This window comes from Peromyscus leucopus, chromosome 8a (assembly GCF_004664715.2).
Source record: "Peromyscus leucopus breed LL Stock chromosome 8a, UCI_PerLeu_2.1, whole genome shotgun sequence".
Classification (NCBI taxonomy): Eukaryota; Metazoa; Chordata; class Mammalia; order Rodentia; family Cricetidae; genus Peromyscus; species Peromyscus leucopus.
The window spans coordinates 43872464-43886346 of NC_051085.1; the positions used below are offsets into that span (position 1 = coordinate 43872464).

At 37.7% G+C, this 13883-nt stretch overlaps 1 protein-coding gene across 2 annotated transcripts; it reads left to right on the forward strand.

The window, feature by feature from the left end:
- The first annotated feature begins 1415 nt into the window (after nucleotides 1–1415).
- Nucleotides 1416–9588, forward strand: LOC114707483 (vasoactive intestinal peptide). 2 transcript variants are annotated; one of them, XM_028890222.2, is made up of 7 exons: nucleotides 1416–1585; nucleotides 2823–2939; nucleotides 4670–4792; nucleotides 5459–5563; nucleotides 6064–6192; nucleotides 7001–7082; nucleotides 8778–9588. In XM_028890222.2, the coding sequence occupies exons 2-6, from the start codon at nucleotides 2833–2835 to the stop codon at nucleotides 7044–7046; spliced, it is 510 nt and encodes a 169-aa protein (XP_028746055.1). In that variant the 5' UTR covers nucleotides 1416–1585; nucleotides 2823–2832; the 3' UTR covers nucleotides 7047–7082; nucleotides 8778–9588. The 2 variants fall into 2 exon arrangements, with proteins under 2 accessions (XP_028746055.1, XP_028746054.1); XM_028890221.2 differs by having other exon boundaries at nucleotides 1417–1585; nucleotides 6061–6192.
- The last annotated feature ends 4295 nt before the right edge of the window (nucleotides 9589–13883 follow it).

The following is a 13883-nucleotide window of genomic DNA, read 5'->3' on the forward strand; positions in this document are numbered from 1 at the left end:
ATTTCCTGGAATTAAGCCACAGGAACTCTGGCTTAAGTCAGAACTGTCAACTGGAAAACAAAATTCCAGACATTTTGAAATTTAATTCATTTAATTTTTCTTGTAACTGGATTAGAAAATGTGATTAAGCCGAGCAAGACAACTCTCACTGCATCAGTCGGCCTTGAGTGCAGCAAGAGATGCTAAAATCTCAGAGCAGAAGAAAGTAAAGGAGATTGAGGGCTGTATTTCCCCAAGGAAATACAAAAGGAATGTAATAGAGTGCACACACCAGGACTTTTTTTTTCTTTCATTTTTCTTTATTACAAAATTTTCTACTCACTCCACGTACTATCCACAGATTCCCCCTCCTCCCACCCCCCAGCCCTCTTTCCCAAGCCACGGATAGACACTGATTATGTTTTTTGTGGCACTCCTAGGGTAGCTGCATTTTGACATAAGTCCCAATTAAATGTATGTCGGGCTACTTTGGGTGCAAAAATCAACAAAACGAAATTAAGCATTCATCACAGTACTCTACAAAGGTTTCAAACCAACTGATCTTTTGAAATCACCTTTATGTAAAACGATTGAGTCAAAGATGTTAAAATTCTGAAGTAGGGTGAGTTTTGAGGGCAGCGTGGGAAACCACATTATGCAAAAAAACATAAAATGAGGAGGATACCTTTGAAGAGAAAGAAAAACTCGATCCCTGGAGTGTACCGTCTGATCATTATTTATCTTTGGAACATTTGATATAAGATGTGAAGAAAGGCAGGGGGAATTATAATATTTATACAAAGCATGGAAGAGTGATAATGTCATTGCTTAAACAATGGTGAGCATACTATCCCATCTTAATGACTTCATAGAACTTTCCCTGAGGACTAGCTTCAACATAAGGAAATGTTATAACAGAAAGATACAAAATCATTTGTGGTTGTTTTTAAAATAAAAATATATTTCAAGAAGACATTGATTCTGAACTGCATAAACAGCATAAAGATAAAAAGGTAGTAAGGGAACTGACATTTCATGAAAAAAAAAAGAATTATACTATAAGCATAACAAACACAAGTGCTTGTTTTCTACATTTTTTGTTTTATTTTATTTTTTACAAGAAATCCTTATTTCTAAGGAATCCCTGAGGCCCTAGGCTATGACATTATAATCATCCTTTAATTTATCACAACTAAGTAAAGCTTAAAGCATTGCACATCCGGCTTGGCACTTTTTGTTTAGTTTAGTTTTGTTTTTTTTTTTTAAAAGTGCATTTCCTCTCTCTTGAACTGGTTTGCTATAAATGTATATAAATCAGGCATGATGACAATTTAATAAGAACTTCAAGACCTGTTCATCCCATGGGATCACCACTGTGACGTCTTTCGGGCAGCCTTCTGATTGCTCAGCCCTAAGCACAAGCCCTATAAAATGAGGGACTTTGAAATGCTGGTCAGGTTGGAGTGCAGAGCACTAGCTGGCAACAGCCATCCATTCCCCAGGACCAGGGGCAGACTGGTGGAGCCTTCTCCCGTCCAGGACTTCAGAACCCTAGACAGCTCCCACTCTCCCCAAAGACAGCCCTGCCTGAAGGAAATAGCCAAGGGTAAGTAAAATCTTTCCCTTCTTCTTTTCCTCTCTGCCTTTGAGACTTTGTATAGGAGGGTTTTGTTTGTTTTGAAATTTTCTCTCTTAAAAAGAATTTTACAGTGTTCATCTTTTGCAATAGGAATATAAAATAATAATGATGAGCCACTCGATAAAGACAGAAATGCCTCAATTTCTCTCTTAGAAACCCATCTGTTCAGCAGATTCTTAGCCCCACTTAACCCTTTGCTATCTATTGCCTCTTTTAATGTGAAGTAAGATGAGTTTGCTGGTGTGTGGAGTTCTGACCAAAGGGTTCAGTTGGTGCCTTTGTTTTTGAAGTTTCCAATTTATGTTTAAAGTGCCTTTCTTTCTGGTCTCATGTTCATTAGACCTGGAGGGGACTCAACATTCTTCATCATTTAAATTTCAAATGCTGTGACTTTTATAGTTATCAAGATACAGAATTCGTGAACACCTGTATGTTAGCTAGAAAGTGTTTAGAGATACAATATATGAATGGATCGAAAGCAAGATTCATAGGCTCTATAGATACACACACACACATACACATATATATATGGGGGGGACTTGTACTAATGCCAAGTGACTCTGAGGGCATTATTTTTCATCCTTGATTCATTTGCTTAAGTCTTGGCTTAAAGAAATAAGTTCTCAGTGATATATAAAATAAATGCAGGGAAAATAAGAATTTAACTATAATATGTATACAAGATTTTTGCCTTAATGATTGCAGATCTATACTTTATATCCATATATGTACATATGAACATGCAAACTTGCAAATACAATTTACTAGAAATCATTAAGAGGGTAACACTCCAGTTTTATAGCAATCAGACACTAGATTTTAAAGGGAAAAAAAATCTAACAAATTCCTTGAAGTTATTTCCTTCACCAGAAAAGATACCAAGCTTGGTTATTACACTGTGTTATCACAACACTAAGCCTGGAGTGAGTTATCTCCAGCACAGCAGAGCATAGTTTTGAATAGGCACTAAAGTTTACTGAGTGTCTGCTGAGGGAAAGACAAAAGGCAACTTAGTTTGTATTCAAATGTCTTAACCCAAGGGAAATCTATATTTTTAAAAGTAAACTTATGGCAATAAGTTTGGTACTTTTCTGAAGATGAAGTGACTCAGTTTTCTCAATTCGGTAAGAGCCCTTAGAAGTATTGCTAGACCCTCAGAATGTTGCCAAGCGTGGCTCAGAAAGCCAGTTCTTTCTCTTTCCAGAGTCACTGAGATGGAAGCCAGAAGCAAGCCCCAGTTCTTGGCATTCCTAATGCTCTTCAGTGTGCTGTTCTCTCAGTCACTGGCCTGGCCCCTCTTCGGACCACCTTCTGCTGTGAGGTAAGTTTCATTCTGGGAAAGTGCACTCTCAATTCAGACAGGCAGGCACTCCTTCTGTATCTAAATGAGATTTCCTATATGTCATTTTGGAGAGTGCTGCATTTTTAAACTGCATATTATTTATCTCAATACTTTGATTATAGTGCTAAGCAAATTCATTTCCAACCAAACTAAAAAAAAAAAAAAAAACTTGTTCTGGCCTCCACAATCTATCTTCAGTACATAAAATACATCAGTTTTGCTCACCAGATGGATCCCATTTCCAAAATAGTGTTAGAAAACAAATAAAGTCCTGTTTTTTCATCTCAGGTCAGTTTTGTTTCTGGTAGAAAAATAGCTGTTTATTTAAATATTTTTATTTTTATTAAAATGATTATAAGATTAATCATTCATTAATGAGATATACACACGTGAAATTTTGTTGGGCAGAAATAGGTCTAGGAAAAAACCTTGCCAATATTACAGATCATGAGGAAATATATGTACTAAGCTACAATCCTCATAGTATTCTCTATTTGAACCAAAAATTCTTAGTTTTACTGTTTGATACGTTGAAGTCCATGCTTCACATTCATAAAGCATCCTATAACTCAATTTAACCTAAGGTAAAATAGATTTATGTTAGCAGTCAAGTCATGCTTGACCTTTCTGATCTACAGAATCACAATGATCATCATTTTGGTTACTTGTCCTTTCTGATGTTCAGGATAGTGAATAGTCTCTCAGCTAATGTTCTCTGTAAAATTGCTTAAAACACCATGCAGCCCCCATCATGCTTTGACAACTAGAGTACCAATGCCCATATCTCAGCAGATGAACAGTCACAGGAATGCTGAAACTCACACTGACTGCCTAATCCCAGGCTACGAATTAGTACTTTTTACTGTCTGCTACATCACCACCCAGAGATACAAAAGTGCCCGAGAGCTGAAACTGTTTGGAGGTTTACCCTAACATTGAACACACACACACACACACACACACACACACACACACACACACACACTTTTAAAGTAGTACTGGTATTAAAAATACACATGCATCCACAAATAGGTTATATACTATATTTCATAAAGATAATTCCTATTTTGTAGTATAGCATAACACATTTCTAATCAGAATGTGCCAGCACATGTAATATGAAGAAGTAGAGGGACTCATTAAATTTACTGTAGTGTAATAACCACTCACAAATGTGGAGATCTCTTGATCAATAAGGAGAAATACATTATGTTGACATAAAGCTTTGTGGTACACATCAGGGAACTAGAGAGAGAAAAGCAGCACACTACTCCTGTGCTGAATTTGGTACTAAATATCGTCCCTTATATAAATAAGTGTCAGTTTTCATATTGAATACTCGCTTTTTTGCATGTTTATATTCCATATAACTCTTTCTACCTGATAACGCCACTTCACAAATGGACGTAGGTACAGAGATGCAGTGCACTTTGCTTACAACTTGGCTAGAATTGAATTAAGTAGAAATTATGTCTGGTTTAGCAAGCTTATCGAACTTGAATGACATCATTTTTGTGAGCTCACACAAAACTACAACTTATATCTTCATTAAACATGGAGACTATGGAGTCAAATTATCCCATTCTTATTTGGCCAATAGATGATATGCCCCAATACTTTGTTCTCCTGTTCCAAATAGTTCTAGGACCATAAATATCACCTTCTAGGAAAGGACAGTATTTCATTTCTAGTGTGTTTTACCTTAATAGGTTGGATGACAGGGTGCAACTTGAAGGAGCAAGTGACCCTGATCAAGTCTCGTTAAAAGCAGACTCTGACATCTTGCAGAACGCCTTAGCAGAAAATGACACACCTTATTATGATGTATCCAGGTAAGTTCACTCTTGTTTATCTTATTTAGGAAACACGTTTGAAAAGATTAAATGTTCTAGTTTTATCTTACCAAGGGATAGCTTTCCATGACTCTGCTCAGCCTGATTGACATAAACTCACTTACAGCCTTTGAGCATCATTTCAATAGCTCAGATTAGGCAAATGCTAGATCAAACTGCAGCAATTTGGATTCCATAAGGGAACAGATACAAAGGGTCAAGTTATCCAAAGGTGCTGTTCACTTATGCAACTGCTTATGTAGAGCAATGCTTCAGAGCAGACCAAAAGATGTCACCCTGAAGACAAAGTATAAGCAAGGTTCTTCGTGTGCTTACAAAATTCACTGGTGGACATACTAAGGTCTTCTCTATTGCAAGAGATTTGTTCCCTATTATTTGTGGTGGAAAAGAATAATTAAAATACAGAATACTGGTGAGTTTGACCAAATTAATGTATTTTTCCATTGCGTGTATTTTTATTTAAGGTAGCATCAAAGAAAACTATATAGACATATAGAAACAATAAATAAAGTTTAAAGCAAAAATTTTGTCTTAAGTTTTAGTGAGCAGTTCTGTAAGTAGCTTGCAGATTTCTTTGCTATTCCAAAAGCTAGGATGTTTCTGCAGGAGACTCAAGCGATCATGATGTTTGCTTCCTTGCTTTAGAAATGCCAGGCATGCTGATGGAGTTTTCACCAGCGACTACAGTAGGCTCCTGGGTCAGATTTCTGCCAAAAAATACCTGGAGTCCCTCATTGGAAAACGAATCGGGTAAAGAAGACTTTGCTATTTTTTAACAAGTGCTCCATCTCCAATTCTATTTCTCTTTCTTCAATGTTATTTTCCTTGCTCAAAGCTGACAACTCTTTGATAATGTTCAAATTATTTAGAGAAAATAATGCATATTATTAAACAAAACAGCACACACACACACACACACACACACACGTCAAAATAAGAATCTTTGGTACTTATTGACTCTAAACATTTTTTTTTTTTTTTTTTTTCAAGACAGGTTTCTCTGTGTAGCTTTGCGCTTTCTGGATCACTTGTAGCCAGCTGGCCTCGAACTCACTGAGATCCGCCTGGCTCTGCTCGATGCTGGATTAGGCGTGCGCCACACACGTCCATATTTTCTTAAGTAGAAACATTTATAAACTAGTCAAATTGAGCTAAACTTAGCAGAAAAAAAAACATACAGAGCACTGATCCACCTCCTACTTCCTATTGACATCTTTACTTTTTTTCCTCACTTTTTTTCTTTTCAGCAGTAACATCGCAGAAGACCCCATGCCAATCAAACGACACTCAGATGCAGTCTTCACGGATAACTATACCCGCCTTAGAAAGCAAATGGCTGTAAAGAAATACTTGAACTCCATTCTGAATGGAAAGAGGAGGTAAGAGGAAAAAAAATTGATAAAGGGAAAATGTGTAAATGACCTTCAAATTTCAAGCTCTGTTTGGAGATCTCTCCCTCCTTTCTACCTCACACTGTCTGCTTTGTATGAACTGTTAGGTCATTCTCAACTCAGACTGATATCAGACTTCCCTGCCAGACGTTTAAAATACTGGCACACCAATGTTAATCCAAAGCGATTATAAAGCAGTATCTCTGGGAAAACTAACCTGGACACTCCTACTTTTAAAGATTACTGCATTTGAATTTACACGTCAGCAGGGTTGAAAATGATGGCTATTTTGAATCAGGGAGCAGGAATCAGTGTTCACTTTTAAAACATTTTTAAACAAGTACAATTAGCAAGTTTGGCAATCAGGAGAACTCTATCATATTGGTATCCAACAACCCTGTTTTATCACATTTAACCACGATTTGTCTGTGTGTTCCAGTTCTAAAAGCGCGTGTCTCTATTGTGTGTAAATATTGGACACAGTGATAGGGGTGGAGTGTTCTCGCTTCTCACTCCAGTTGTCTTTTTGCACATGGTGAGTGTTAAGCACAACTCTGTTTGGGTGAAATCAGACAAGAGTATCCTCTTTGCCCACTAAATGATAATTCCATAAGACTGATTTTAGACACTAAGGTCTTGGAACAATTCATGGGCAATCACTAGCTGCAGAGATCTGTTCATCCCCAGTGTGTCTTGCAGAACATAGATAATTACCTAGTCATGGTGTTATAATTGTTCCTTTGGAAACTTCCTCAGCTGAGAATTTTAACACATGCATTTTCCTTCTGGTCTGTAGCAGTGAGGGAGATTCTCCAGACTTCCCCGAAGAGCTAGAAAAATGATGGAAAGACTCCTCTGAGCGGAGCTGAAGATCAGAGGTGAGTGTGCCTATGGATTGTTCCTGGATTCTCACAGCTGCCGTGAAGAATAGATGTAGGAAGGAGCCAATAGGCAAAGACATCCTAGGGCTAAACATTCTTCTACCTGGAGATATTATCCAGTCCATATAACACCTCTACTTGAGGCAGATCCCACCCCAGTGAACACCTTCAGGTATACATGCACTGTTGTTATCATGACAAATGCACTAGTCACCATAAGGAGTTTGGCTTCTGCAAGGGACCTTCTTGTCTATTCACCTTTATCACACGTGTGAATTGAAATTAAAACACACAGGATCCTGACTCATACTCGTGAGGGAAAAATGACTTAGTTTTGAGACAACTCAAGTCATGTGCTTTTATTTATTTAAGATTTAGTCCCATGAATGTCTGCTAGGTCTTCAGTTAAGTGTGGAGAAATATCACAGTATGGTGATTCAAGGCATTCTGCGATGAATTATAGTACTTTAAACATAGCAGCCTTCATGGAATGAAGGTCAAAGTTTGATCTGTGAAGTGAGGAGGAGAAGCACAAAGCTCTAGCAGCATTCATCCTGGAATATTTTTGAATAGGAAAAAAGCACTATTTTTTCCCCTTTGGTGAAGCAATATGGGCTGTTATTCACAATTGCTTTTATATAAATATGGATCCATGATATATTATTTTGTGAGCTATTTAAGCATTAATAATTTCGTTGTTTCATCTGAACCTACTCACAATATCTGGCAAATGGCAAAAGTATATCCTATCACTGTGTCAAACGTCAGCACGCTTTTCTCTAACGGGCTCTGGAGAGATGGTCACAGTTCTGTGGGCTATATCTGTTACAACCACTTAACATGGAAGTCACCAAGAACCAAGAAAAGATATAAAACAGAGGGGAGTGGCTGGCCACAGTAGAACTTGGTTTGGAGAACCTGAAAGTTCCAGCCTTGCTTAAGTATAGGAAAATAGCTTGCCCTGTGTTTGGCCTAAAGGTAATCCAGCCACACCTTAGTTTCTGATGCGGTCCTCTAAGATTTTAGAGGGCTATCAGGAGCAAACAAGTCTTCAGAAATCACTTGCCTGGGTACTTTGTTCCATCGATTACATTAATTATTCCTTTATCTCTGAAGGAAGCATAGGGTCAGAATGCTAGCCATAACAATGCTAACATATATAGACATTTCCAAGAACTTACTCCATGGTTCAAGAATAAAAGCTAAGCTTAGAGTCTCACTTAGTGGTAGAGCACTTGCCTGGTCTGTACAAAAGCCTTGGGTTTCATGCTCAACACCAAAAGAAATAATATTGTTTTTTATGGTGAATATTTCTCTGTCAGATAACAAATGTGTCAGACACAAAAATATAAAGGCAGACTCCTTTAAAAGTGTAAGGTCATTTACAAGAGACCATTGATAATATGGAAGGATGGCTTTGAATAGGTGCCGTGGGTCCTCCTGTGGGCAGTCCATTTGTGAAAATTACCAGTGCTTCATTATTAATGATTAAGTAGAGATCCTCTTCACCCTCCAGTTCCTTTGTGACAGTCAGTGTTCTGGAAAGTTCTTTCTTGACTCTGCCAGGCACAGTCTCAGCAGAGACTGTTGGCAAGGAGTAAGGAGACATTGGGATTTGCTAAATGAGTGAATGAAACTAACACAAATTTTCAAACTGTTTATATTTAAATCACCAATTCTTTCTCTTTTCAGAATTCTTGAAGGAAAACAACCAAGTGATTACATTATGAGTTCTACATATCTAATTCAAGAAAACAACTTCCATAGCAAAACCAAATAAAGTGTGTTGTGAATATTGTGATTTCCTTTATGTAATAACTGTGATGTTTACATTGTAAATATTATTTGAGCACTCTGAAGTTCATCTTTAGCTCATAAAAGGCTTGTAATTTCATATGCTATATATTATTTCTAAGGAAAATATATTTAATGATAAGTGGACTCTAGATTAATTCCACTTATCTGGAGCTTTCTGCAAGGGTAGTAATAGAGGAAAATTGATGTGTTTATTTATAGCATGTAGTTATCTATTCAAAAGAGAAGAACAGATAATCAGTGTGACTAAGTCTGAATGTTAAGCAGATAGGATGATGTGTGAAATAAAGCAAAATATCTAAGGGGAATAACAAAAAGAAGGATTTAAAAAAAATACTTGTAAAAAGGATTTTCAGAATTGTATTTCCACAGTGATAGGGACTCCATCTTTCATCAATTAGGCTCTCCAACCAGATTTGCAGTCCCTACGGGTTTCTTCAGATCTGCTTCAGTTAAGAAAAGCCTGGCTTCAGATCTGGAGCTTTCCCCTTTTGGCTTGTCTTATGGGTGTGTGAATTAGAAGCTGAATGGAGTACTTGATTTCCAGTGATAAATACTTTATCCATAATCACTCACAATAATATTTTGTCTTGTTGGCTTCCTTTGCTGAAAGTACATTTGTAGACACAACTATTTTTCCAATGTGATTGTATGAAATTAAAGACAGGAATAAAGATCTTTGGTTATCATTGCAAATGTGTTTTCTTGTTCTGATTCTTTGAAGGATACAATGGTACCTCCTCTTTCCTCTGTACTTGTAGGTTTGGAGTTGATTTCGTGTGATGCTTGAGGTGGGATTTTTTTTTTTGTGAATCCTAAATTAACAGCTACTTAAACAAGATGGAAATTTCTTTCTTATATAACATCGAAGGTAAAAATAAAAGGGGAAGCACTGTGTATGTGTTCCAAGCATGAGGGTTCCCTTGAGCCCTGTTTTCTACATTAACATTCCTTCCACATGAATGTTAGTCTTAAGGTCACAGTCATTTGCAGGGAAGGCTGAAAAACGTAGCTGTTTTCCTTGGGGGAGGGGGTATGCACCCAACTATAAACTTAGGGATCTAGTCATATAAAATAATGAAGGGAAATAAGTGTGTCCGTTTTTAAACTCTCACATTCTCACCGCAAAGCCTTAGAGAATAAGAGAGAAGGTGAGACTCTAACTCTGTCAATGAGGCAACACTTTATAAAAACATAGGAAAATAACTCCTGGTTCATTCTTACTTGTTACATTTACAGTGGAGGGGCCTGATCCAGGATTCTCAGTGATAATAAAATAGTTCACACAAGTGAAAATGAGTTGTACTTACTCTATCTGATCCCACAACTTGAATATTCTAATGGGATCTCAGAGTGAAAACAGAAAACTAACATGTGTTATCTGGATGCAAGGATCTTGTAAAGATCAGATGGGGCTTCATTTGGAAGCAAAGCTAAAGAGTTTTAATGCTCTCTCACTCACGCGGACTTTAACCATTCATTCCCTCCTTGGTCAAGGCGCATTGCCTGAGTCGCTGTGATGTCCCATGGGCACATAGGAAGAGGGTTCTGAGCAGAAGGAACAGTGAGTGGTAATGAGGAATAATCGTGGCATTGCCATGCAGCACAAGAGGACATGTGCCCAGAGTAGTGAGAAAGTGGAAACCAAGCATGAGCTTGGACTAAAGAGGCGATGCAGCACAGTGCAGATGTGGCCACACATATTTTAACAATGAATCAAGTTTTACTATGTGGCAGCATATTCAAGTATTAATAGATGTGCTAGCATTATATATGCCAAAGATGACATTTGTCATGTCATTGTGTTAGGCAGAATAATGATTCCTGAAAATGGCCGTGCCTTAATGGCTAGAACCTGAGAATGAATATGTTGCTCTGATGTGGCACAAGGTGCAATCACTTTCAGATCAGCAGGGGAGTTATTCCGGGCTATGTAAGTAGCCTAGCATAGTCACACAGGTCCATAAATGATGGATGAGGAAGGCAGTAGTCAGAGAAGGAACTATGACAATATGACAGAGACTGGTAAAACATGAATGTGTGAAGTGGACTGGAAGTCTCCTTCAATTCAGGAAGCTGAAGAAAGCAAGAAAATATTCTTTCCAAGATCTTCCAGGAGGGTCGCAGCCCTACTGATGCCTTAGTATTAGCCACATGACACTAACACTCAGACTTCTGGTCTCCAGAGTAGTATAATAATAAGCATCTGTTGTTTTAATCTCTCCAGTTTTAGCTTGTCTCTGCAGCAGCAAGAATAAACACAATCATCATTCCCAAGTCACAGGAGAACTTGAGTCTAGTGTCCACTACATTAGGGAAGAACAATCTACCAAAATGAAATAGTCCTTGGGGCTGCAGTAGGATCCAAGAGAGAATGAAGTGTCCAAAGATTAGGATATTTGCTTGGACATTTCTTCAGTTGTGAGAATAAACATGAATTGATTGAAATTTGAGGAAGGTCAGCATCTGATGTAAAAGATGGTTGAGAGTTATTTCATCCTAGGGAATGTATGCTTAGTTCAACATATGCTTAATGATAAATGTTGTATACCATATAAATAGCGCTAAGGACAGAAACAACATGCTCATCTCAGCAGATGCAGAAAAAGCATCTGATATAGTCCAATACACCTTCATGAAAAAGTCTTAAAGAAATTAGGAACTGAAGAAACAGCCTGTGGTGTGTATAAACAATGGAGTTTTGTTCAACTACCAAAATAATGAAATGATAACATGGTCAAGAAAGTGGACTAAGCAGGAGATTATGTTTAGTTAAGTAAGCCAGGCTGAGAAAGATAAAGAGACATGTTTTTTGTCAAGTATGCATTCTATATTTTAAGAGAGAGAGAGAGAATCTGTGTTGTGTATGTATCTGTGGTGTGTGTGTGTGTGTGTGTGTGTGTGTGTGTGTGTGTGTGTGATATGAAACTAGAAAAGGGACCATGAGAGATGAAAAAGAGATGCTGCTGCTAGGGGAGAGGCACGGAGAAGGAGGAGGGTCACAGAATATGTGCCATGAAGGTCGAAGGTTACTGAGAGAAAAGGGAAGCTAGAGGTAGGGGCATGAGGAAATGTTGGAGGAGGCGGAGGAGGCTCCACAAAAACTGAGTGTGTGCCAGATGAAACCCGTTCTTCATCTGCTTATCTTAAAAGCTAACAAAGGGGGAAACATTATACCATATGGAAAGTAGGAAGATGAGGTTCCAACCAGGATGGCTAGTTACTCCATCTTCGTTTTTCCCCCATTTTCTTGATTATCAAACAAACCTAAGTTAGGGGTGGAAGGTGCCACTGTAAATGCTGTAAATTCCACTGAAAAGGGGCCAGAACAACCAAGAAATCCCCAGCATTTGAGGAAAAGCTGATGAGAGAAAGATCAAAACTTGTTTTTAATGACTATAGAGAAACAGTAGATGCCAGAGTTCAAAAGACAAAATCCCAGAGGTAATCAAGAAACTAGTGCAAGTACAGAGCAGAGAATCATAGACGGAGAAAAGGAGCAGGCTTCCAGACTTTACGAACAGCCTAAGTCAAAGTCAAATCTTGTAGAGCTCAGAGGTAGAACAGTGAGCAAGACCCTCCTTCAACCCAGCACTACAAAAAACACATTCAATAAATAAATAAAATTTAATAAAAGGTTCTGTCAAAAATCAATCAAATGACTTGAAACACTGGACATGAATCAGAGGTTAAAATACCGGTTGTAGAAAATGAATAGAAATCTCATGTCTGATAAATAGAGGTTTCAGAAAAAGAGGATGGATCAAAGGAAAAGAGAGAATAAATAACATAAAAGTAATTTTCACTTCCTCTGGGTTGCATTTCTTATGAGGCCTGGCCACATTGCTTCTTCATTCGTGAATCAGTGCATACACTGTATGAAAGAGGCTGTTCTAAAATGTCTATTGGTTTATTGCATTTGTTAGTTTTGGATGATATGCTTTGTTGAAGGGCATTGATTTGATATGCTTTGTTGAAGGGCATTGATTTCCTTAATATCTAGTTATTAGTGTGTTCAATTTATTCCTTTAATATTTCTAGACACCTTGACTATATTTATGTTTGTAAGTCTTGGGGTGGCATATTCCAAGTATTTAGCTTTTAGCTTTTAAATATTTCTATAACAATTAGAGTAAATTGACCCATTCTAGTTAACAAAGTTCTAATTTTTCTGCTATTAGTTTTTACATAAATATATAGTACATTACTACAAACACTATTATCTGCTACATTAAGGTTAATACTAACATACACTATTTCTTAACAGGGAAACAGAATTTCTGTCTTGCAGAATAGATCAAAGACGGAGCCTAAGAATTGTATAATCATATCCATGAATTACTAAGAACTTTGGGACTGCTCATTCCACTACATCTACATCTTAGAAGAAATTATAACCAGTTACTTATTTGCCTATTATGTATTTGGTGTAGCCAATTCAAATAGTAGTCTATCTGGCTCGCCAACAGCAGTGGCAGTGTTTTTCCAAAAGCAGAAAGAGGGAAGGATACATTAGAGGCATCGGTCTTTGCACAGCCCTCTGCTACCAGCTTTCTCTTCCCGATTGTTAGGAGACCACTTCCTTGGTCCCTCTCTTTCACCTGTGTAATTGCAAGTCCCCTGCAAGACACATCTCTTTTCACCAGCTAGCTTCTCTCATTTTCCCCACACAATCATGTTCTCTCTGCTTCTCTTCCCCGGACACTTGCCCTGGTTTCATAATGTTGTTGCCTTTGCCTTTGCCTTTCTCCTCTCTTCAGGGTTACAGGTTCATTCATTTGAGTTTCTTGCCTACCTATCAGTCAGCTTCATTTGTTCCAGTGGCAGGAGATGCATATAAATCCCTCAGGTTTCTTTTGGTCTCGTCGGCTTTTCTCTCCATTCAGCCTGTGACACTAGGGATGTGTTTAACCACTTACGTTGCATTTAACTGTCTGCTAAAAGTTATAGCATCTGGACTAGAAGTTGCTCTTGCTTGTAATT